This window comes from Chroicocephalus ridibundus, chromosome 20 (genome assembly GCF_963924245.1).
Source record: "Chroicocephalus ridibundus chromosome 20, bChrRid1.1, whole genome shotgun sequence".
NCBI lineage: Eukaryota > Metazoa > Chordata > Aves > Charadriiformes > Laridae > Chroicocephalus > Chroicocephalus ridibundus.
The window spans coordinates 4,890,046-4,916,951 of NC_086303.1; the positions used below are offsets into that span (position 1 = coordinate 4,890,046).

A 26,906-nucleotide genomic window follows, 5' to 3' on the forward strand; every position below is an offset into this window, starting at 1 on the left:
TAAAGTAATTATTCACCTTGTTTTCCTTGTTTTAATGGGGGTGGGGGGAGAACACTAGTTTTAAAGATAAACAGGGTGTGTGAAATCTCTCAGAACAAGTTCAGTCAGGCAGACTTTATACCCAACAGAGACAAAAAATAACGCAGAGATGCAGCTGTACTGAGTTTAGGAAAACCTGCAGATCTACAATGCCGCACATGCAAAAAGACAAACCAAATGGAAACAAGACATCAAGGTAGCTACAAACAACAATAAAAAGGCATCAAATAAGTGTCCGGAGATGGCTACAGAGGAAGAGCTATACAAGACATTTCTGGAATTGCATATACAGAGATTTAAATTTTATTCATTTATTATTTACACAAGCTACCTCTATTAATTGCAAGAGACTGACCTTGACTCTCCTAGTTTTAAATAAGGTTACTAACCACCACGCACAGTCGAACAGAGTTAATACTGTTAGTGTCATAGGTGGCGTGAGTGTGCACCGAGGCCGTGAAACGCCTAACGATTCTACTTCGGAAAAGTATTCGTTCTTCTGCGCATGTGGTTCTCAGTTGCTGCACTTTCAGCTGGCGAGGCTGTGTCTTATAGAACCAGACTGGTAATGCCATCACAGACCAGAAAAATGCCCACACGTGCAGGTAAATAAAAGAAGTCTTTTTTTATATATATATAAAAAAAAGCATTAATTCAGTTTATTGCACAAAGAAAGGAAGATTTTAACTAAACTAACACTGCAGGGTTATGTATCCCTTTCCGTTGTTCAAGCTGTTTAACAGGCAGACTACCGGTTGTAATTTTGCTGTCTACTAGCCAATAAATTCCAGCTACAAGGTGCAGTAATTCCACATGCCTATGCTACTTTGGATGCAGCATGCTAGCTTTCCTGGGAAACAAAGCCATTGCGTGCCCATCCCCTGCAGCCGGGAGGAACAGCAAACCCAGGGAGAACTTGCCAACTCAGTATTTCCTCATGTAGTAAACAAGGTGCATTTTCTATTTCGGCCTCCACCCCGCAGGTATCTTACATTAAGATCAACCGACCTTGCCCCTGAAATGCAGAAGAGGGGCAAGGATATTCTTTTCGGAAGCAGCCCTCTCGGGAAGGGCAGCGGGACCACCCCAGCCCACACCTTCCTTGCGAAGGGCTCCCCTCCCCTCCCGTTTTTTATTCTTTTCAATACAGCCAAATTAGAGATCCCAGAGTGAAACGATCAGATGAACAGACAGAGCCACAACACACAGCCACTGAAGAAGAATGAATGACCTGTTTTCCCTCGAGTATGCTCTCACCAAGCATGTGACTTTAAAAAAAAGCTGAAGAAACCTTATTTTTTTTTAAAAATACATCTGTCCTAGTTAGCACAATTTAAAACTGTCATTGCCTTTACAACTAATTCAAAAACCAAATTTAATTAAAATGAATTGGCATTTTCCCCATGGACAGTCATTAGTTGTAATGACTTTGTTTCGGTATTACAATATGTAATCTCTGAGCAGTCTTCCATTTTACCAGAAGACTGTTAAAGAAAGGTCGGGTTTCTTCAGACGTTCAAATAACTATTATGAAGCAAAATTACCAGAAAAGAGCTTGTTTACGTAAGTAAGAGGTGAAGGGTACATAAGAGATAAATAGCTTATAACCTGGGGTATTTGCACTGCAGTGGAACAGTAGATAAACCCCCTTAGGTAAAACATGGAAGCTTTGCTCCTGTCAATGTAAACATTTGGAGTGTTGCAAGAAGCTAATACAGATAGATGCTCTTAGCTTCTAAACACTTTCTAGCCTTAGAGCCTCTGTTTCTCTTTCCTCTCCGACCGCACTGTAATTGGTGCCAATCGATAAGTGATTGGGATAGTTGTGTGTGGACCAAAGGCCACCGAGGGCCATCAGTTAACGGGAAGAGTTTTTACTTTACCAAATAAAGACTGTCGTGATTAACTCCTAGCAACGCAGACGCTACCTGGAACACACAAGATGCTTTTCTTTGATACGTATTTGTGTGGGATTGGCAAAAATCCCTTTCAGTTCAAGGGCGTAGATTTTCTATCTTATTTGCACAACTCCATAATAAAAGCTGCAGCAGGGTAACTAGCATCAATGGGGTGTACCGGGGAGATTTCTCTGGCCGCTATTCAAGATGGAACATCCCCGAGGTCTCACCTCTATGAACAATCTTCTGGTTGCTATTACCTGTCCCACTCATGTTAGCCACAAAGAGCTACATCTGAAGAAGCCATCTGCAGAGTTAGGGGTTCAGAATTCTCCCACAATTAAAAATTCTTCTGTGCTTCCTTTTCAAGTAGAGTCATCCAACCCTTTATTTGGGTGCTCAGAGCTTGATTTGCAGAGCCTGTCCATGATCCCCTGCAGCATAGGTTGAACAATCCCCAGGAGAGGGCGCTGGGAAGAGTCTCCATCCCAGCAGGCTTCCATCAGCTGCCAGCATTCCTCATCGAACACGGGGAGACGCTCCGGGCGAACTCCTGGAAAATGGAGAGGGACTTGGTTACCATCAGCACACCTCAAATTGGAGAGAAACTCCACGGGATTCTCGTTGCTTTGGTGCAGGTTGAAGCGACCAAAGTGAACTGCCTGGGGTCTATCGCTCTTGATAACAGCTTACATTTCAGCAATGCTGCCAAGACATCACTGGGAGCAGTGCTGAAGTCACTCAGGAGATCATGCACACTCCCAGACGATGGCCAACACGTTTACTTTCACTGGAGCCCCCTCTCTGCAACTATTTGGGGGCAAAATGAGTACCCTCCCCTACCAGAAAACAAGTCCCCCCCACATCCACTCATGCCTTTGGGAGCAAGTTCAACACAAGAACGAGCAGTGAGTGCAGCCTTCTGACCAAATACAAGACTCACTCATCTGAGTTAATCTTTTTCACATGAGAAGGGGAGAGATTACATGGACAGGACCTAAGGCCACAAAGCAGTAAAGCATTCTGATACCATGACGCAGCATGAAGGATTAAACTACTGCTAAATACAATACTACACTAAACCTACACAGGCATATGAATAAGTTTGCATTTTGGGGATAAACTATCAGCGTGTTTTACTCAACATCCAGCCCATAAACTGACAGCTTGAACGTACAGATCTCCACTGCCTCCAGAAATTGCAAGGGATTAAACATTCTTCAGGGGATCACGCCTGGCTGCTTCTGGGATCTGGTTTACATCATAAACCGTTCAAGGCCAGGTTGGATGGGGCTTTGAGCAGCCTGGTCTAGTGGGAGGTGTCCCTGCCCACTGCAGGGGGGTTGGGACTAGATGATCTTTAAGGTCCTTTCCAACCCAAACCATTCTGTGATTCTGTGATAAGCATTGTACTGCTTCGCACGGTTCAAACAGTGTGCTAGCACAGCTCCCGTGACACTATGGCAAGGAGATGGTGAACTGTAAACCTGTTTCTATCCCTGTTAATTTTAGTTGGATTTTCAGTAGAACGTGTCCAAGTTTAGCTAGATAAATGCTACTCTTTAGACTGTCAATGAAGCAATACAACTTGTATTTTTGCCTTTCAGTTACAAGAAGGTTAAAACGCATTTCCTCATCTCCTCTCAGTTTTTACTCAAGCATAAAGTATCTACCAATAAGGTTCAAATTAGCCATTTATACCTCTTCTCACATTGTTCCAAAGGTGATCTTTGCTTGCACATCTCTCAAAAGCCTCTGGTAACTTCACATGTCCCGAACAAATGTACCAAAACAGAATGCCAAATGCATAAACATCCACTGAGTTATCGTACTTTCCTGTGACAAAAATACATTTGATCAGCAGGGCAAACGACAGCTTCATCACTGGAAACCCAGCAGTCTGAGAACCAATTTCAGTGTTCCACTTCCTCAAATTAAAACCACAACTTGTCTGCCAGAAGGCAAGACTTGTACGAAGCCTGGTAACATATCAGGAGTCATTGCCAAAGGCGGAGGGAATAAAAGTTAAGACCTTTCAGTTCTCAGAGGACTGATACACTTCACCTCTACCAGCAGCCCCCAAGCTGAGGTTCATGGACCACTGCAGGTACTCAGGTGTCTTTCAGAGACCTAAATACCAACATTTGTAAGATTATCAGTTGAGTCTGGCTCTGCTGCTAGCCCAGGAGCCTGACAGAGCCTCTCAACCCAGAGTTTGGCAATTACTCATTTATAACAAGCTCACCAACTGAGTAAGAAAAGATTGAGCACAGTGAGTGCTCAAGTAAGGAAGGCTAAACCAATGCTCACCTCTACAACCAAGGTCTAGCCTGCTACTCATGAGTATTTCACTGTTAGTACTGAGAACCACCTGAATAATATTTTCTAGATTAAACACCAATAGGGTTGCTTCAATTTGACTGCAATCTTGTCAAAGCAGGGACAGCATCTCAGATAGACCAAAAGGATTCTGTAGGTGTGGTATGGACCTCCAAGTGCTACTGTAAGATGTTTGCTCAGGAGAAAAGCTTGGAGAGGTGCATCTGCCAGAAGCACAACACATAGTGAATCTGAACACTCTCCACAGGTTAGTAACAGCTCAAGAATTCCTCGCTTGGCATCTATACAAAAAAACAGGGGATCCTTTCTGAAGTATTTGCCTATGAAAGCCAAATATTTCCTGCTTCCTACTAACAAATAATTTAACTTTCCAATCGCAAGAGTATTAATCACTTCAAGCAAAGCTTATGAATCCCACAGGTCTCTCTCAAGTAAACAAAGATTTAAGACTGAGATTTAAAAAACAGGAAAAAAATACATACTATACATTGTAAGTAGGTAGCCTTCTGTTTACCTTAATTATTTTTCCCTCCTAAGGAAGTTGAGATATTAATTCAAAGTAATGGCCTTCAAAATTCAAGCCAGAGTGAGACAGTAGTGGATTCAATCAACAAGCATACCTGTAAAGAGCTCAGGAGCCATATGAATGGGTGTGCCTACAATACTGCCAGACATCATGGCTTCTGGTTTGCAGAACCCCAAATCAGTGATTTTGGCTCGATTCTTTTTGTCAAGCTGTAGAAGAATTCATACACAGGCAGCTGATAACCATACTTCTCAGTTTCAGTATTGCATTTTAATAGTAAGGTTTTAAACTCTCTTTATGCTTCAAGGGTTGGGCATTTGTTCTGAAGTAAGCTTCTCCGATTACTTGGCTGCTCTTGGACCTAGTTAAGCTCAGTAACAAAGCATGCCTTCACTTGTCTTCCACACAGAGGGTGTGGTTTGGCTTTAATAGAACCAGGAACTGGAAGTCCTACTTGTAGCTCAAGCTCTTTACCTTCAAGAGAAGTCACTCTACTGCTCACTTTTCCCTAGGGCTTTCTGCCTGAAAACGAGGTAGAGAAACCTCACTGCAAGGCTGGTTGTGGTTAACAATACCACAAGTTAAAATATCCTGTATGAAGAAAGCTATTACTTCACTTATAGCATACTTCTCCCTCGCACTAAAGGGCCTCATAAAACTTCAGGATTAGCCAGATACAAAAGTTTTCCTTACCAAGACATTTTTAAGTTTGATATCCCGGTGCACGAGTCCCTGACTGTGAAGGTAACGGATTCCTTCAACTACATCCAAGGCAATCTGTAATCGTGTTTCTAATTCTAGCCCAGCCTGAAGAATAAACAAACACAGATTTAATTCTTACAAGTGGAAGTTACTTTCGCTTACTTTTATTTGCCAAAACCCCTGAAAACTAAGCAATTATAGCTTTGTTTTACAGATTAGTAGGTATTTAGATGTGAATTTTTTTAATGTATATACAAAAAATATGTACATACACACACGCACAGATTGTTCTTACCTTTAGTCCTGTATAGAGGTCTCTGTGTAACCGTTCCATTATCAGTAAGACAGCGATGCTGGAGCCTCCTCCATAGCCATAATCTATCACGGAACCATGGAGGTGTACGAGCCGCTCGTGTGTCTGCAGAGACCTAGAGAAAGTTCAGCACAAAAAGCAGGTCACTTTTGTATGTTCCTCCCCTCCACCCCAGGCCAAGCCTCACCTTGTAAAGGAAAAATGCCCAATAGCTGCAGCTTTAGCACAACAGCAAGATAAACCTATATACCATGTGCAGTAAAAATTCACAGCACCCCACAGTTCTGAGGACCGTAACAAAATACAGCTGTGTCTGACCCAATTAAACTCAGGAGAGCCTATTAAAGGTTATAGTACCAAAGAAATGCTGTAGTATTTCAGCTGTCTGTACTGCAGCACCTGCCTGTGGCTGTTTACTAAAAACGAGCTGTTTTCTGCAGTGCAGACCCATCTTTTTTTGTGAATTCAGACAGGACAAGAACGGATTGGGAAAGGAGGGATGATTCAACACCAAAAATCAGGGGAGAAGAACTGTTTGCTATCATACTCTATTAATTCTAATTTACTCTGCAAAATAGCAAGCATTTGAACAGCATAGAGACTGCAGAATCAGATTAAGATAGGAAGGAGCATGTCTGCCTACCAGTCTATGCCTGTTACATTTTTGCAGTGGCACTGGAAAGCTGTCTTGCCTTCCCTGGAAATGGCAGGTTAGATTTCATTAGGCCAAGTCACTGCAGAGTAGAACTATAGCAAGCAAGGTTCTGCCTACGCAAATGTAAAGCATATTTGTTTGCAGCAGTGAAGTTAAGGAGATCCACGTGGAATGAGACAGCGCTTACGATACGTACCTCATATAGTGAAACTCAAGTGCAAGATCATTCCAGTGCTTCTCATCAGGAGGAACAACAGATTTCAGTGCACATGGGAAATGCCCTCCCCAGCTGTCACACAGATAGACCACGCCATACTGTCCTCGGCCCAGCTCGCGGCCCAACTTTGGTTTGCCTGTAAGGCACAACATCCACTTAGTCAGACGTTAAAACATGTTTATTTCTTCCCATACACTGTCAGGTTGGCAGCCCAGAGCTTTTCACGGGCCAGCAGCTGCACAATTCAAGGTACTTGCGATGTGTCAGATGTAGGCTCACTGAAGTAGTTGAGCGAAAAGCAAAAACACCCCTCCTACTCCTTTACACCCACTGGCTGCTTCAGAAGGAGGGAGCAGAAGATAATACAGAGAACATCAAGCACAAAGCTCACCATGTAACAGCACGTCCTGGAGGGACCTGCTCTCCAGCGAGAGTCGTGCAAGCCGAGGAGCATGATCCTTCCGCACCTTCAGCCACAGGTCTTCTGTTTTCTCCAGCCTGCCAGAATGGCCATCTTCTAACTACAAGAGATATCACATACACACTGTAATCCTGCCTGGTTTGAAGCCCTAGTCTAACGAAGTTGAGGGTCCTTGCACAACTGAGTAGAGAACCCACTTCAAGCATACCTAGTTTAAAAATGGGACCTTGTACTAGGGCGCTCGCATCAGCTCTGCCACCTCTACCTGCAGAACGGCAGCACTAACTGCACAAGCTGCTCTTTTAGCTACCTCTGCAATCAAAAATCCTCTTGCCACAAGTGGCGGTGTACAAACCAAGACCTTCTTCACAGCTCCACACACTCACCTGTCGCAGAGAAGCTGCAAAAGCCTCATGGGAACTGTTTAGCCTGGTCCGGAACTGGCTGCAAATGCTCTTGGCTAACTTGGACGCGCTGAGGCTCTCGATAGCGTCCTGAGCAACTTTCCTCTTCCAGTCACTGGTGATGGCAGGTGGGCTGACCCATGTAATCCGCTGGATTATCTAGTGGAAACAGAATTAAGGCCGTCACACAAGAAAAAAAGCAAAGGGTCAGTCATTTTACTGAGACTGCTTAGATACCTTGTTATAATAATGCAGTGTCATCTGCACATAGAATTGGGCTAAATAATTACCTTGCAGTAACTACTAACAATTTAGAAGTATTCATCACAATATTGTTATACACACACACACTAAATAAGAGATTTGATTTTTCTGCATATCTGCTCAGTTCACTCCTACAAGCCAGCCACCCTTTCACGTCTGACCAAGACCATTCATAACTAGCCAGCCATCGCACGGCAAACCACACAGTTGTGGTGCGGGTTGTAGGCTGGAAGAACAGGCAGCGTAAGCAGTAACCCAGAGACTCAGGAAGCAAGATGTTTCTAAACTGGTGAAAGCTACAGCGAAGCAGCTTTTTGCTGGATGGACACGCTGTCAAGGTGCGGAAGTCCTCGGTGGTGTCGGTATGCACCATTTCCCTTAAATTGCTGGGTGATTAAGATGCCCTGCCCCACCCTTCGTTAGAAGCCACAGAAATCCAGCTGCTGCACACCCAGTCCGGATCCTTCTTCTGGGCAGGAGGCGGCATCTGAAGATTTGGTACCAGTCAGTCTGGACTGCACCTATTTGAGGAAAAACTCGTACTTCTCTCACCCATCTACACTAGGAATCTCAAAAGGGAGAAGGCAGTAAAGGTTATCAACAGCTCAGAGCAGGAACTTCAGAAAGACAAATGCTTTAACAGACAGAAATCTAAAACAAAAGACCTGAGGAAGTCTGGTCTGCTCTGGAGAGAGAGGAGTGAATTGACCTGAATCAAGATACGTTGCAAAACAAACAGAAAAAACCACAAGAAACCCCCAAACCCAAACAAACAATCAGTTACTCAAACAACAAGAGTTTCAAAATGCTGATCATCATTCCTTTGCTGTTTCAGAACAGAAAGGAAACACTAAAGGGTATTTCCTTAAAATTAAATATTAGATCCCCAGGAATAAACCAAACATACAGCCTTAGTGCTGAAGCAACAGCTTTCCAATGCATGTGCAAAGAGTCAGAATTGAGAGGGCAGCTGTGAATATTCACGTTATTCTTTGCTCCAAAAACATTTCACTATACAGTGACGGGTACTAGAAATAAACGATAAAGATGCCCATACCTGTTTGATCTGTTCCCACAGCATCCTGGTTACTGTTGAGCCAGAGTGGAAAGTGACTTCAACATGATAGGCTGCGTTTAGTATCTGGAAAGCAGAGGAAAAGATGAAAGTATGGGAACTTTGCAAGCTATAGTCACCATAAAATTTGCTAGCCCTCTGAAAATGAAAAAATAAAACACTATATGTGATACTCCATTATTCACTTCGTTCAATTTATTTATTGTATTAAGCTCATAGGTGTTTCTAGGCTGTAATTTGATTACTATATGCAGATTTAGGAAAGGTAAGTACTAGGCCTTTAAGTGACTGTTGCCCAGTTTTGGCATCTCCCTTAAAGACACCAGACCCACACATACTCCAGGAACTGTTCCACTAACTTCACTGAGCACCTCAGTCTCCTCCCACCCTTGCTGGATCAGGATAAAGACAATTATTAAGAATATTCTAGACAGCCATTTAAGTCACCATACCTGTTTGAGATAATTGCTTGTGATGTGTACAGAAGCATCCTTTGACTTCTCCAAACTCCTTGCAGGATGTACTGAAACCTCCCAAGACTCCTCCAGGCTCTTCAGACATCTCTCCAGAGTCCCTACAAAGCTCTCTCGCAGATAGTCCACGGAACTAATTAACTTGTTGGCAACCGCTTGGTTTAATCGAGAAATAATCAGTTCCTGAATTTGCTTAATACAACACTTTATGTCCTTGGAACTAACAGGTTCCCCATTCTCAGGAATGATGATATCTGCACAGAAGAAAAGAAAGAAGCATCTTTTGTACTCTACATATCACTGTTGCAACGATGGCTACCGAGAGCTGCTTTGAGTGTTTTGCCAAGGAGGTACAGCACAGCCCCAGCCCAGCCAACTTCTGCTCCAAACACTCTTTCACCATTTCGCTCCTTCAGGGGTTCATTTCTTTAGACCCATCTGATAGAAACACTGCGGCTGAGTTTAAAACTGAGTTTATAAGCCGTACCAAAAAAACCCACAACTCATGAGCAACAGAAGAACGCTTATACTGACTATTACAAAGGATTACATTTTTTACTGGTTCTGCCAGTTTTACATGAGGTTCCAAGCCCAATCCTACAGATCTTGAGTAATTTGGTATTCTGTAATAGAAAGTACTAAAGCATCAGAGTAGCTCCAGGAATGCACACCTTGTTACCCCAGTTTCAGGGAAGCTAAAAATCACATCTGGCCAAGGCAGAAAATATTCTGATGTTTGCTTCCATTCACTGGTGTTCAAATTCACAGGATAGCCAACTCTAACACCTGCTAGCTATAGAATGCTCGTCCAGAGTCTACAGGTTTACACCGGTACAGTATCACCCCAGAAGTTAAAGGGCAGAAGCACAAAGCTGTCCTTCCATCTAAAGAAGTACAGCTCAGGAAATTCTTCCAAGCCACAGTGCAATCCCTAAGCACTGCTGGATGTTGAATGTTATGAAGAAAGCGATAAAACAACCACACTGGTTACACGGAATTTTTTTTCCTGCAACCTTGAAGAGGTTGATTACCACTTGGTATTTTTAAAGAAACACTGAGCAATCACTGCTCATGCACCATAACTGCTCTGAGCGGTAATACATTACTACCAGGAGCTGAAGACCTTGTCTCTGGATTTTGGCCAACAACAGCCTAGCCTACTTAAAACAAATCCCAGGATCGGCAGATGGCATTAGCTCCTCAAAATAACATCTTCCTCCTTTTAGGGTATTGCTTCACATACTGATAGCCAACAAGATGCTACACTCTAAGTACTCTAAGTGATATTTGTTGTGCATATAAACATAGACACACATTTACTGCAAGTGTTTTACCTTGTGCTGCCCCTAAACATACTCCTGCACATACAGGATTCTGAACTCGGGCACTACAGCGCTCCAACTCTGCAAAGAGTGGGACAGAGAGTACAGGAATTACCTGTCCTGATCCTGGAGCAATAGCAGCCCTGAACAGGTAGGATTAACACACTCTCTGTACCCTTAGTGTATGCTCGTTTTTGTGGGGTTTTGCAGCACACAGATAGGTTAATGCTGCAATTAAAACAAGCTCTTTATGAGGACAACGTTTTGCATGGGCACTGCAAAGCAAGCATTTCAAGAGACAGGAAAGATCTTATCCATTTCCCACCTGCAGAAGCTCCCGATCGTAACCTGCAGGATTAAACATAATCCATCATTCCTCCTCTTCGCCCCAGGGGATAACACTCCGATTTGAAATTGGAAGGAAGTCAGTCAAGACAAACAGAATTATCTAGAGTTTTAGCCTCCCTCATGCCTCAGAAGAACACTCAATTCCCAAAAAATAATTTCTTCTAAACCTATAGCCTAGAGTTATTTCCGATTTTATTTTAAATAGAAAAAATCTTTGCCCATCAGCCCAGTGAACTGCATTTCCTTAGAAAATAAATGATTGTTATGGTAAACCTCTGCTTAGCAAGCAGAGGAGAAGAGAGCTGTGGAGCATCAACCTACAAATCTTCACTTTGATGTTGATGACAGACCACGTATTCCCACAGACGGAATTTGGATAGCCTCTCACCCTTCGCAGTTTACACATCATTCTGTATGCTTCCAGCTTGTGTGTTCCGGGAAGTTCTGGGACTAGACGGTGTAGTGAAAATTCTCACATTTCCCAAACACACACACTAAATGCCAAGCGTAGGCCTCTGGAGCACAATATGTTGATTTTTTTTGTGAAAGGAAAACCTTAACTACCCAGCAGCATTTCATTTTAGGAGGTTCTATACTCAAAAGCCTTATGCAAACTTCTCTCAGACAAAGAGGTCAAGCAAAACGTACAAATCAAGCCTTCATCGCTAAAACTCAAACAGCGTTTTTCTTAGGATAGATTTATTCCCAAGTCTCACCATATCCACTGAGGCAAAATTGAGAGTTATTTTCTTCTTCAGCAGAATAGGGAATTTAAGCAGAGAAGTAAAATACCCTAGCCCAAAACTGTGCAGCAAGCTCTGGGGGAAAAAATCCGATTTGCAAGAAACCAAGACTTAATATATTCAGGCCTCTCATTTAAGAACAGTGCTTTTCACCCGAGAGATACCTACAGAAAATTCTTTGTGTATTAGTTCTGAATTTTCTTGCAAAGTCACTTGTCTAGACTGCCATTCAACCATCCCTTAGCAGATGGTAAATATTACTCTGCCACTCGCCTTTAAAGCCCCTAACTAATTCCTTCCCATTACTCTCCTGCCAGGAGTTACCTTTGAATTCCATATTAGCAGCATCCTCCAAGAGCTCCTCTTTCATATTGCTCAGAGTCTCTATAATCATGTCCTTCATCTCCTCTTGTTTGCGGTTGGCAATGTTCATCAGAGACTCATAGAGCTCATTCTCCTTCTTGCGGGTATACTCCAGCCTCTTGGGGGTGATCTGCAGGTCCCGCTGCATGTCGAAAGCCTGGTTGATGAAGATGTTCAGGCAGCGGCAGTGCACCTCATTTAAACTGGTAGCTGCTTCCACGAGATGCTTCTGAAGCACCTGCCTGGAAAAAGTGCTTAGGAGACGGAGCTTCTCAGACTGCTCCACCAGCATGCTCTGGGCATCGGCATCAGGACCGGGTGCCCCGCAGCTGCAGTGGTTGGTACTCAGGTACTCCAAGTCCATCAGCTGGCAGTAAAGGGAGGACTTTTCATTACCAGTTTTTTTGGGAGAGATCAGGTCAGCCCCCGACTCTGGCACTTTGAAGAAGAAAATGGGCAAAGAGAATTTCTCTTTGATTTCACGCAGTTCATTCTCATCTGACGAAGAAAGTTCAGCCTCGCTGATGGCGAAGATGACAACAGGCAAGACTTGGTTCACGTACTCTCCCAAGGTGGCTTCAGCAGACTGGAATCCACGACATGGTGCTACCACAACGTCCACTTCCTAGCAAGTGAGAAAGTAAAAGAAATAGGTTTGTACAGATCCTTTCAAAATCTGATACATGCAAAAAAGCACTGTAATTCATTCACAAAGTGCAAAACCAGAAACATTCAAACCCTTCAGAACAGCTGTGAGTCTCACCTACAGTATCACACCTTAGTATGTACCCCACTTGCAAGGCTGCTGACAGCCCTCTGGCAGGGATGCAGCCAGACAAGGATCAGTGCCCACTGACTCCAAAACACTTATTTTGTATCAAGTACCACCTTTGAGTTTTAGTCTAGTTCAGAACAAAACTTAGAAGAAATTTCCCAGGTAAGCGCTGTCGCAGAACAGCTGTTACTCTTTAGCTTACAGCTGCCCCATTTTGCAACAACCTCTCCCATCAATGTTTACCAGATCTGCGGCTCTTTGAGGAGACAGTCATGCTGTCGGTTTTCAGGGTAGCTTCCAACGGTAGAAAGTACGACACTAGCCACTGCTGCCAAAACAAAGGCAGCACAATAACCGATTCCAAAGAGTTCACATTCAAAGGACAGATGAGGAGGAACAGATGGCTGTGACAAGCTTAGTTATGACTTTTTTCAAATCCAACCAAAAGCTAAGGGATGTATTTTATTTACGTATTTTCTTACTATGTAGAGTTTCACTGCTTTGGTCATATGCTCCTGCCGACATCACTTCTTACAAACCCTACTGAAGAGAGCCAGTTCTGCAACCTGCTTCCTTCCCATCCACGGAAGGAGACGAGATTCATCTTTGGATATGCAGGAACAGTGTTACAATTGCATAAATCACTCTACTAAAATAAGGAAAGAAAATGTCAAAGGCTTTGAACCAAAGACAGAATTTAAGTGCCATCTTCCTGACTCATAACAGGGGGCGATAACTAAGAGTTCTTCAATCATTTTTCTCCCCCAGAAAAAGGAAAGACGTGACCAGGTCTCCTGACTGCTCTCAGAGCTGACAGCGAGTGCTGCCACGGGACTCCCAGGCGCTGAACTCAAACCTGTCTGATGCAGAGGAGGATGAGCAGGATGGGATGTGCAGTGCTGCAATATTCACCAGGACGGATGACTCACGCCAGCGACTGTAAACAAAGGAGGAAGCCAGTGCTGTCTCTAGGAGACAGGGAGAAAACCAACACAGACAACCCAATACAGCATGAGCAACTGGTCCTTCTGTTTCCGTAGAGGCCTCTCAGGCTTTTCCAAAGAGCATTAGCAACATTTCTTGCCTTTTTCCCCCCCCGCCTCATGTCCTACAGAAGTCTGAACACTGTCTATACAGCTTCATACTATTAGGGATCAAGTCTTCCTATATGGGGAATACCTATGACTCACACTGGATTCCTGAAATTTTTAAGCTGGTTCTCACAAGGTCACACCGCTATAAACACACTGGAACACTTGTGACAGAGCTGTAAGCATGAAATGGCTGTCAAGTAACTTCATTCATAGCTTCCTTAACTAAAAGGCCCTTTTTAAAATATCAAAGCCTCCCACTTAGCAATCTGAACATCAGGTACGCCAATATCAGAGTTACAGCTCCTCCACTTAAATCTGACGCAGAGATGCTGTCAACAGCCATGCAAAAAAGACAGTTTGAAGAGTATACCGTGCAGGGACACTATGTACTCATCTAGGGATTCAGACTTACAATGCCAGGATGACCACTGCATCCCAGACCTCAGAATAAAAATTAAAATCAAGGATCAAGTAAGTTTTGACCTACAGTAAGACAAGTGGAGTCTCACTAATTCCATTCAGGGACCACCAAAGTGTCTCATTTTACTAAATCAATAGATAATTCCTCATTTCCAAATGAGTTAAAAAGAACTTATTTGCTACATCCCAAGAGGACCTTGTCCTATTTTGCTAGGCTTCGGGCAGTTTAATCACTGTTTGCTTAGTTAACTGAGGTGCTAAGAAGCTAACCCAATTTAGCCAGATTTTTACCCAGACTCCTACCAAGCAGATTATGACTGAGAGCCCAGCTCAGTCTTTTTCTAAGCCAATTTGAATATTCTGCCTTCCAAGAAAAGTCTGGCAATTACTGCATTTATTACATGTGATTTAATTTCATCACCTCCCTATTAACTTGAGTTACATATATACCCCTAGATTCTACTTAGATTTATTATTTTTTTAAAAAAAACACACACGCCACCCCAATTTTTCTGAAATCTTGCCAGTTTATTCTATTTGCATGGAGTTCCGAGTCAGAAGCTCAGTTAACTCCAATCTAGAGAAAATCCCAGGTAAGAAAACTGAACTACACACCTCTGGTCTCCAGGATTCATTGCTGTCCTTTACAGAATGTGCTTTGATTTTGTGCAATGACCCTGAACTCCACTGGATCAGGGAATTTGTTTTACCTTTGCTGGAAGGGCCAGCCCAAGAAAGCCTGTGAGGTGCACACACTCACCAAACAGTCTGAGAAGCAATGCTCTTTTTCTGACCATGAACTCTTCCCCTGTAAAAGATATATCACTAAGCCAGCAAAACTAGAAACAGAGAACAGATTTCATACAGATGGAAGAATAATTTCACAGTGCTGGCATTTTCCCTATCTTCTCCACTCAGTTACGCCAGCGTAAAGGGACGGAGGAACACGACTTCAGGTATTTGATGCTGGTACATGGCAGGAGCATCTCAGCATACCCCAAAGTAGACCAATGCTATGAGGAAGGAAGAGTGTCACAACCAACACAAAAGCTACTCAGTTTTCTGTATTAACGCCACAACCAAACACATTAAAAATACCCTCACGAAGGAGATCAGGGCACGTTCTTCCAAGTTTTAAGCAGGATGTACATTAAAATAACCACCCAATAGGTACTTAACCACATTCCTCACTACTTGTAACAACTACTAATTCATATGACCTGAATCACTGCTATAGCACCTGAAGAAATGCAACAACAAATCCAAACTCGTTGGATTCTTCTGTTGGAGCTCATAGAACCACTTTGTATTTCTTCGTTCATTTTCCAGCTTCGTCAGAGCAGCTGAAAATTTTGTCTTTCCCTACAAGCCCTGGCTAAAACTTTTCAGTCCAAGACTCAAAGTCGCATGAAGCACAAAGCAAGACAAAGGCATGAAAAAGGAAGCTTTCAGCCCTGTTACCCTCCTCCCATTCAGCCGTACCATCCAGACGAAAACCAATGCTTCAGAGAAGTCCGTTTCCACTTCCAGGCACAACTGATAAGATTTAGGGAAAGAGCCAACTGTTTACTCCCACTATAAATCTAATAATCTGTCTGGCTAGATGGATTATTCCCCATGACCTAGATGCATTCCTGTGCACAGAGATCCCCAAGGAATAGAGCAGCTTTGCTGAAGTTTTTCCTTCCCTGATATTTTACTTTTAAAAATAACTAAGTTCACATACCTATTAGCATAAGGTAGTGTTCTCACAGCAGCCGACCCATGCAAATGCAATTTTTGGCTCCCTCCTCCTCACCCCCTTTTCCATAAAAAAAGTTTTGATTAAAACATCCTCCAGTAACCCAGAAAAACAAGCACAATCCCATCCTGGATATCAGACTAAAGAAAAAACCTCAGGGTGCTCCACTGGCAGTTCAGTACGAAAAAGCAGTATATCCTCCACCTGCATTGAATTTATCTCCAAGCAAAAAAAGAAGTTTAGTTAATATTTGAATACTGTTAACCTACAAATAATTTAGCCTTTCTTTACTGGAGTAATGGCTAATGAGTTTGGATTTAGCAGACAAGTATCTGCAGCATGAAGCATGATTCAGCATTAAGTGCCCGCACAAAACAGCAGCGTGTAATCTTGGTGCCCCAGCCAGCCTCTGCAATTAAGTCTCTTGGTAAGAGATACTTAGGCCTGAAAAGCTGCACAGCATTCCCCAGGTCCTGAAATCACTGAGAGCTCCTCTGATGGCAGCCTTCTGGTAGGTAAGTGCCCTCACTGTGGGAAATGAATGTGACTTCAAACAGAAATCCACACATGAAACTCATCTCCTGTAACTGTTCAAGTCCACAGTAAGGACCCATAAATGTTTCTTCCAACACTAGTAAGGTGTTTCAGTATCTACAATGTGAGGTTTTAATGAAACACAGCACTACTCATAAGCACTCTGCTGTTGGGAGAAAAAACAACAGATAAAAATACAGGGATCCTAGGTAACAGGTGGGGTAACGTTCAGATTGATCTCCCTCCCCCTCTGCCCAAAAGGTGCAAATTATTCGGTTCCTGGGCAAATTTTAATCCTTAAAATCCATACTGAATACCATGCTATTATCAAGCACGCTATTGCTATTAGACTACTAGTTTTGTTTTACAAGCTAAGAAAAAGCAGAAGTTCTTTCAGAGTAGTTCTGCAGACATGCAGTTTTGGATAGCGTCCAAAAAACCTCATCCATTACTGCTCCAGATATATATTCCACTAGTTACAGAAGCAGTGTCCATGACTAGCAGATATTTATTTTAAAAAACTTTGTTGTCTTGGTGTATGCTGAGCAGAGCTGGAGAACGCACACTAGCTAGAAGGGTGGAAAACCCCACAGGTCACTCAACAGGAGGTCAGACCCCTGTAACTTCACAGGAATTACCTGCTAAAACGCATTATGTTCTCCTATCAGCCTTAAAGAAAATTTTGTTCTTCCTTTAGCCCCTTGAATTCATGTAAGGAATCCTTTGACTCAATCTGAAGCTAGCTGTGATTCACCCTCCCTCTCCTTCTACTGGAAGAGCTTTTTATTTCACCAACCCTTTTCAAATTTATCTGAGTAGCTGTTTTCATCTAAGTGTCCTAAATATAACCAAAGCCAGACAGAGAGATCTTTGTCACTCACATGAGAAATCTGAAAGACGGTTGTAAACTGCAGTGTGCCTGAACTGGCCCATGTAAAAATGTAACCAAGTAAAATAAATGTAAAGCTAAATACTCTTTTATGCATCACCAAGGCAGGATTTTACAAGCAGAAGATGCAGAACAGGCATTTACTTCGCAGCAGCAGCAGCTGATCTGGTGCTCTTTGGGAAAGCGGTGGATGCCTCACACGCTGTTTATACAAACATGGCACTTCTGTTCTCTTTCAGTGGATACTGGAAGCCACAAACGCACTACAACGTAGCATTGACTCTGCTCATCTCATTAGGGTAGCCTTAAATTTAGCTCCAGATGAAAGACATTTTACAAACCCAAACTGATAAAGACAGACTGGGTTCTTCATCTCCTGCCTATTTTCAATCAGGTCTTGATTCATATGTGCAGAAAAAGATCACCTTGCTATTTTATTGTTCAACTATGAAGTTCATACACTTACTCATGTGATAACAGATTAGATTCTTTGCACTTAAGCAATTTATATTTAAGAATGAATTATCTATTCCATATATTCAACTACCAAACACAATGCTCCAGAAGTATTATACTGCAATAACAAACGCTCCACGTAAGACAGGAAACGCGATGAAAGCTTACGGAAGCTATCAAAAGCTACGAAATACAACCCTCACCTTTAAAGATATTTGCTGAACACCAAACTGCAATACTTGCAGGACAGGAACACGTTTTGTGGACAAGTAAAAGGAACACCAAAGCAAGATACTAACAGTGTTAAAAAAAACTGAGGAGAGACTCCCACCTTCTTGTTCTTAACACCTTCAATTTCAGGTCATTTTATCAGATGATGGATTTAAGAAGCTCTGAATAACCTTGAAACTAGAGTACAATTTTAGAAGACACTTGGAGTTACATCAGAGTCAGCTTGGCTTTGGAGATGGATGGAAACATCACAGAAGAATGATAATGCTAAGAGTCAACACTGAAACAATAGCACACGAGCATAGACAGTGATGTCCAATTAAAATCCTAACACCAGACTTCCAGCTTCTCTTTCATTAAAAAGATTCCTATGTTTGAGAGTTTACACCATTAGCTTTATTAGGATTATAAATGTTGCATCTTAAGTTCACTGCAACGATGGTACATGGACACCTGGTTACCTTTAGTAGTGAGTACGGCAGCATGACCTCCAGCTCCGCTATCCGGTGAGCAGGGTCTTCGCTGTCCCCATGAATTTCTAAGTCCTCCTCTGGTATCGTGTCCCAGTGCCCTCGGTGGGCTGCCATCATGTGAACCAGTTCATACTGCTCAGGCAGCGCTAGACTAATCCGTGTTTGTGTCCCATGCGTGAAACGGATCCGTCGCCTCTTACAATTCTCCTCATTGCTGATTTTGGTGGTAGGGAGCAGCTTTTCACCCAGCAGTATGTTCAGTAACTGGCATTTGGCATTACAGTTCTGGCCAAGAATCAGAAGGCAGGGGTGCCAGCTCACAGTCCGCTGGAGATGCTCTTCCTCATGGCGAGGGAAGGAAATGAAATTCTGTCCTAAAATTGAGGACAGACTGCATTAGAACAGGTTGGCTGAACAACAAGTCTCATATCTCTAAGTTTTGTCTGAACGCAAAAGTTCAGACACTGCTGCCCCACAGCCCACCAAGAAACCCACACAGCACCAAGAATTTGCTTATGTATCCTGAAACTAGCGTCAGCAATTCAGCATTTCTACCGCACCAACAGAGGTCCACAGTAGGTTGATTCTCAAAGCCATTAAGACAATCTGTTACTGTTCTCCCCACCTATCTCACTGGAAAGTGTTCACACAGAGCTTTCTTCAGCAGGCTAGTAGCAGGCTAATGGTAGGCCCTAAAAGTCAAGAGGAAACAGTCGTCAAGGTTGAAACAACCAGAGGGCTAGTTTTGCCTTAGGCTGGAACTGCATTTTGCCTTGCTCTAGAGTTCAAGGAGGCGCAATGGGTCACTAAGGCTAACTCTTCACAAGTTTTGATGGCTTGGCTGCACAGACGTTCCTGTCACTTACCAGAAATAAATTCAATCAACTATGAATCAGTGACAGTTCCACCCACGCACTTAAAAATGTAAAATACTTTGCATCTACCAAATTCCAAGAGTATTACTGCACAAGGTTGTTGACCAAAGTCTAGGATCGTTGACATTAAAACAGTAAAACCACCTTTTAGCCTCAAGGAAAGGCATTCTTGCAAATGCCTTCTCTACATGAAGCAGATGACAAGATGAAGTTTGCCAAGACGTGGTACCAGAACTAATGGCCTCTGCCAGCAATTCCCTATGACAGAAAGACAATCACAGCAGCTAAAGAAATTGTCACGCTTTCACCAGCCTGTGTAGAGATGAGCCCAAGGGAAGACACTCTTTGCTAGCAGCCAGAAGGTTCCTAGTGCAGTCTAAAACACAGTAAGAAACAGCTTCACTCCTTTGATCGCACTAACAGTACGCATCTCTTCTAACCTATACAGTGAAACTAAATAGGCACAGTCTGCCAGGTATTCTTACTAATTTTAAGAACAATATCTGAGCTGCAAAAGGAAATTACTCAACATCTGTATCTTCTTCAGAGTAGCGAGACTCCCTGTAATCACTCTCTTTACCCACCTTCCATCTGAGGTATCAGTTGTACCATCCCACTAACCAGGCCCTTTGAATTCTTAGTCCATGATGCTGCAACTCCTCGCATTTGCCTCACTACATAAATTCAGTCTCAGCACTGAATTTAGCTTCTGTATTCTTTTACAAGTCCTAAATACAGCTTTTCCCATGCTCAGTCATCTAAGCTGAAGTCTAAGGAGCTTTGTGGTACCTTATGCATAGCAACAGTAATTCTGGTAGTACAAAAAAATTGATACAAACGAATTCCCCATCTGCTGCACTTCAGCACAATCCCCGCGAGTACAAAACAGCTCGTGTTCCACCACCGCCAGAGAGCCAGCCCATGCTCCCCGATCTGAAGGCAGATGGCACCCAAGAACGAAATGGCAAGTGGAGACACCAGTCCCCAGAAGCACTGCCAAATCTGAAAGCTATAAACCAGTACGACTGCCCTGATATCAGGCAAACTGACAAGAATGACAGTTTAAAGATAGACTCAAACACAATACAGCAGAAAAACACCAGCAGGGATATTGTAGGGGAAGGTCCTGTTTCACCAGGGCTATTAAAATTCTTTTCATGAGTCATGTTCTGGCATCCAAAATTGTTTCAGCATCTCAAGCCACAAGAAAACAAGATACTCTCATATACCAAGATATTCCTCAATACTACTAACCAAATTAACGATAACACACAACAGCTATTCTAGTCCTCACCCTGATAGCATTCCATCCCTCTATTTTAATTAGCATCATTCAAATTGGGAGCAACACCACACGTAGCTGGTCATGTCTTAGACCCAGTTTAAGGCTTCTTTAATATCTTGCCTAAGATTTACCTTTCCTTCAAATCCGCAGTCTGGGAATAGGACTGCTGGAGGAGTTCTCTGCATCAGAGGGGTCCTTCCATCCCACACAACATTAAGGGGAACCCCTCTCCTGCTCCTCTGCCCCACGCAGCCCCAGACGCTGACCCACATAAACCAACAGTTTGGAAAAGGTTAAGGGAGACATCACGTCTTGAAGTGTGACTCTTCATAACTGTTTCTTAAACAAGCCTTTCAAGATACACAACCATAGTAGAGCAGCCACGTCAAGCGACTGAAGGGCAGAATCTGGCTAGCAGCTCACAAAAGATAAAAATCAGCAAAAACCCACAAATAGCACATTTGAGCCTTCATCTACAAGATAAAGAATTTCTTTGATCTGGTTACATCTATTGAAACTTCGACTGGAATTCAGGCTTGCTCTTCAGCTACCAAGCATGAAAAAAGCAATTCAGAAGGCATTGTGCAGGCCGTGCAGCCTTCTCTGCACAAGCTTTTATAAAGAAAAGAAGAGGCAGATTGCACCCTCTCCTCATTCTGGGCAGCTTCTGTATTTATGGGTCTTAATGCCAGCATAAAATGATTGAAATACAGCAGCTTCGCTGAAATTATTGAAGCACGGAATGGATATATGAATGCTATATCTTTAAAACACCTTTCGTCTTTTCATGCACGCAGCCTCCCTGTGATCAGCATTTATTTTAAAAGTTTACTAGAAGCAGTACCAGTGACAAATCCATTACATTTAACATTATGTCCCACTGCGATATTCCAAGTATGTGAAGTACAAACCTGGAACCAGCACCAAAAGCAAGATTCAGGCGTACCACAACTAACCCAGTGCACCATCAAGGCACACAGGCCATGGCAGCGGTTCCAACCCCGCGCATATCTGTCAGTGTGTATCTTACAGCGACCTCAAGGTCTCAAAAACCTGACGCAAGTTGCAAAGCGACGGAGCCATTGCTCATATTTTGCATTGCGGAAAGTACATTGCTATTTCTGCACATCGGAATAAGACACAGGGTAAAAACACTCATACAGTACTTAATCAGTGATGCCACTAATCTGACCATGAAGAATTCCAGGTGGGAGGAATATGACCTCCTCTTGTACCTAACAAAAAGCAGATTTAGAACTTGCTTACTGAAGAGATGTGGCGATATTCCCATATCTATGTGAGAAGCTCCTGTCTGCAATAGGACTTTTGTCAAAGAATTTAGGGGGTGCTACATACTGCATCCATATAGTGTACCATTTGGAGACATGTGATAAACACTTAAAAAAAAAAATGGCTGCAGGGGGAGTCCTTAAGCGCGTGCATCCTATTAAGCTCCTTTTGATGAAAGGAGGCCTGTCCAAGAACAAGGATGTCTCTTAGCAAGACTCATCTCAAAATTCAGTCAAACACTTGGCAGAAGAAACTTAGGTTGAATTTATGGAATCTATAGAAGCCCTAAGCATTGACTCATCCCCTTTTCGAGGAAGGTCAGCTACACTGCTGGTCTGGTCTCTGTTGTCTTTCTATTCCATTTTCAATAATACATGCAGACAACGAAGCTTAAATAAGGCCAGACCCTCACACTTCTTATTGCAAATACCAATACCTTTCATAGAAATCCTTACATTTCTGTGGTGCTGGTGGTGATTTACAGCATGCTTTGACCACAAGACTTACGATTAACACACCCAGTTATAGAAACCAAGTTTTAGTTCCACCCCACCACACATCTATGAGCACAGCGGTGCTAATTCCAGAACACATGCGACTAATCAATACACCAACGTAAGCGGCTCCTACAGGAGCAGCTGTGATAAATTAGCAGCCCCCATGGTCTGCACAACCAAGCTTCATCTTTCTGCTCCAAGCTTGCTTGAAGCTTGTCAGCAAGAGCCTCCTCCCATCTGTTTGAGGGGCTATTTCACAAGTACCCTCCTAAACACCTCTCCGCACATTATCTAGTCTTAAAACCCATTTTCTTCTGTTGACATACCTAACAGCACAATAGGAGTCCTAACCTTCTGAGGATCACAGCAAGACCGGCAGAGCAGTCACATTTTAACCAGGATATATACCCTCGGTCAATAGAGCATCAGGATGAAAACTCTTCCAAACCCTCTGGTTAATACATTCACCCCCTATAAAATACATTTACGTATGAGTCATTAGGCTACCAAGCCTAGGGCTTTCCCCCAGCACACACTCATTAAGATAACACCACAGCCGCTGACCAAAACTCTGGAGATGCTGTGGATATCTGTACAAGACGAAATCTCACAGAAATTTCCAAATTAAGACAAAAGAAAGATCAAAAAACTTCAGGTTCCTACATCAGAGAGTTCAAAGTATTTCAAGCACAGAATGAAGAAAACAACTACAATTAGTAGAAAACAGGGTTTCCAGGTTTTTTCCTGTCTTTACATATTTTAGTAAAGCCTGATACTGACTCCCTAATTAAGATTTTCTTTTTACAGAAAGTCAGTACAAACACATTAGCTAACAGCAGCGAGAATAAAAAGCTGTCAGACCTGTACAGGCCAAAGCTACAGGATTGTCACAGTACTTTAACAAATCATTCCTAAAAGCCTATTCATAACAAAGCAGACCCGGAAAACAGACAATATTTTGTCGATTGCTTCAGAAATGCAGACAGCGCAAACAAGACTTTCTCCCTCCCCTCATAAACAGTAGCTGGAAGGCAATTATTTTTTCCTTTGAAATTATTTTACTTCTCTACCTCTGAGGACTCCTGGTACTGAGGCCACAGAGGGAACATTTGGTCAGTGACAATCCTTTAATGACAAACATTGCCTGTCATCCTCCTAAGCAGAGGAGGGTGGGATGTAAAAGCAAGTTTGCATTTGCTCCTTCAAGTACCCAACCCCGACTGACCCCGCTTACCTGAAACCTCAGTGGCTACTACTCAGCCGGGCACATATTTCAAGGTCTGGTTTTGGACAGAATAACCCAGGCTGGGCTTTAGGTTGTTTGAGTCGCGTTGACTCGGAGGGCAGTTACCCTTCTATGTTGTTACACCAGCCTCACAGGTGTCTCAAAAGCAAACCCCTTCACATTTGTTTTGTTTCCAAGACATCTAAATTTACTTTCACAGTTTATTTTTCCACTTCAATTGCCTTCAGTAAGTGTCCTGTCCATTTCACTTCCCAGTTCCTTTGTATGTCACAAAACATTAGCATTCGTGCCTGGACACACTGCAGCGCACTGCAAAATCCGCAGAACTGTTCAGTCTAAATCCCTCTCACTTTGACACCACCCATAGGGCAGATTCTAAGAAAAAGTGGCTCTGAAGTCAGCGACAGCTGTGCTCCTGAAACCCTCTGACACTTAAGATAATCTCCCCAGGTTAGACAGCGGTGAAAACGCTTTATTACCAGCCACTAGATTTCAGAGAGTACTGGAAATGTACAATTCGACTAAAATTTTACAGAAACAGGAAGCTCTGGCCAAATGTGATTATTCAGACAAAGGTAATAAGCAATACCAAGGCTCTCAGGTTTGGGCAAAGTCTTGTGTCTTCTCATACCTTAAAAAACAATAATCATTGGTTCACAGTTATTTTGCAGTTGACTCATTCAAGAAAACTGCCGGCCTCCATTATTTTACCAAGTCCTGCTCTTCATCCTCTCCCTTCCTCTTCCTGCACTCCCCTCAAGACCGCCACCACGACGTCCCACCTTCTAACACAGATCAGATTTATTAACTTGGTTTGCGCCTCACATGGAACACGTCACCACTTCACCAGTTTGCAAACTACTGATTTAAGTTTTATTTTTAAGAACAGTAAATGTTATACAACCTCTGCAGGCCGAGTCTACGCTGTTATTACTGTTTGTGTGAACAAGCTCTAAAGCAGTCAGCCTTTCCTTCAAGCCCTGATACTTCAGGGCCAGTTGGTAACACGTTCAGCAGTGAAGTCAAACTGGGTCCCCATCTACAAAGCGCTATAAGCAGACTCTCACAGATTACTATTTGATTAGCAATTGCTATTTGATTAGCAATGTTTTACAAGAAGTAACCAAACAGAAGAGCAACTCCAGGGGAGCACTACCATTCAAACAGCGGTGAGACCCACAGAAAACGAGTGAAACCAACTAGTTCCTACTTCTTGGAAGCCACAGAAAGATGTAAACAAACAGAGACACCACATTTTTAGAAAGCTATTCACTTCTATTCTGACAGTTTACGTGGAACACTACTTTATTTACAGACTGACAAAAGAGCTCAACAACACTTTAATTTTCAAATCAGGATCGTAAGCATAAGACAAGCATGGACAAGTATCTTGGACAAGTAGCCAAAAAGGATGACTCATGAGCCATTTGGAAATGAATAAAGAAGATCTTTATATATATTTAATGTCACGCTCAACTCTTCTCACAAGACAGTCTTATGGAAAGACGAAGTTCTGCACATGGCTCCCACCAGCAGCAATGTTTGTCAACAAGCGACAGATGAGGAGAAAGCGGATGAAGGAAGCTGGGCACTACTCCCACAGAGCTCCATGAAAAAAACACCAACCCCAAAAACCACCCACTCCCACGTGCTGCATTTTCCTAACACCCCCCCGCAGCATCCAGCCCCGCCACGGGGAGGCTGGGAGCCGCAGGGGGGTGTTAGGAAGATGGGGAGAGGGGCCCATCTCCTTGACAACCCCCATCGCCCCCTGGCCTGCTCACTTCGCCCCACATCGCCTCTCACACCCTCAAGACACCTTAAGGCGGGGGCTGGAAGCTGCAGGATGGGGGCTAGGGAGATGGGAAGCGAGAAAGGGGACTAGGTGGGGGTTAGGAAGATAGGGAGAGGAGAAAGGGGTCACTAAGATGGGGAGAAGGGCCCATCTCTCCAACAGACCCCCTCACCCCCTGGCCTGCTCACTTCACCCCACAAAGCTTCTCACACCCCCAGCTCTCCATATGGACCCACAGCCCAGCTACCCGCCCCCCCATTACAGACCCCACATCCCCCCCCAGCAGCACCCTTTCCTCCCCACAGCCCACCCACCGCCTCGCACCTGTGCCCCAACCCTCACAACACACACACCCCCCCCAGTTATCCCCACAGCCCGCCTCCATTCCCACACACACCCCCCCAAACACAGGCCTCCCCGCCCGCCGCAGGCCCTACACGACTTCCCCCGTCCCTCTCTCACCGGGGCCGTCCCGGGGGGCCCCGTCGCCAGCCCCGGCGGGGGTGCCCTCGCCGGTGGCCGCCGCCGCGGTGAAGGGGTGGCCCTGGGAGTACTTGACGTCGCGGAAGAACTTCTTGGTCTCGCGCAGGTTCTGCTGCAGCCGCGCCAGGTGCCGGTTGTAGTGGCCGAAGGAGCGGCAGAGCTCCCGGATCACCCCGCCGGGACCCCGCCACGAAGGGGCCCCTTCGCCCTCCATGTCCTCCGGGTCCGTTCCGCTATCCCCTCCCCACCCCGGGGCACCCTCGGCCCCTGCCAGGCTTCACCGCTCCCGGGCCTATCCGCCCTCCCGGAGAGAAACGGGGCGCGCCCCCGGCGGCCGGGTTTTCGTCGTTTCTCTTCCCCCACCCCCCCACCCCTCCCGCCTCCCCTACCCCCGCCTTCCTCCCGAGGGGCAGTGCCTCAGCGAGCCGCGCTGCGTGCGGCGCGGAACCTTTATCGGGGCGCCGCGGGGCAAAGGGGGAGGAGGCCGGGAGGACCCCGGGAGCGTGGCGTGCCGGGAGTTGTAGTTCCCCCGGCGCAAAGGCGGCTGCGCGCCGCGCGGGGCACTCCGGGAGTCGTAGTCCCGTCAAAGCTCCCCCGGCGACACGCCCGCCACCAGGACGGCCCCGCTGCACGGTCCGCGCACTGCGGAGCTGCGGCAGGGTCCAGCGCGGGGAAAGTAAAACAAAAAAAAAAAGAAAAGAATTTTTAAAAATTATATT

General features: G+C 44.2%; 1 protein-coding gene across 1 annotated transcript; it reads right to left on the reverse strand.

Moving 5' to 3' along the window:
• DSTYK (dual serine/threonine and tyrosine protein kinase) lies at positions 1 to 26,542 on the reverse strand. Its single transcript, XM_063356608.1, has 13 exons — positions 26,167 to 26,542; positions 18,705 to 19,090; positions 12,065 to 12,728; positions 9,307 to 9,581; positions 8,837 to 8,920; positions 7,498 to 7,674; positions 7,082 to 7,211; positions 6,670 to 6,826; positions 5,801 to 5,933; positions 5,497 to 5,610; positions 4,898 to 5,012; positions 3,639 to 3,773; positions 1 to 2,490 (listed from the first exon to the last, which is right to left on the reverse strand). Exons 1-13 carry the CDS (start codon positions 26,399 to 26,401, stop codon positions 2,303 to 2,305), a joined length of 2,793 nt encoding a protein of 930 aa, XP_063212678.1. The 5' UTR covers positions 26,402 to 26,542; the 3' UTR covers positions 1 to 2,302.
• Between the last annotated feature and the right edge of the window lie 364 nt (positions 26,543 to 26,906).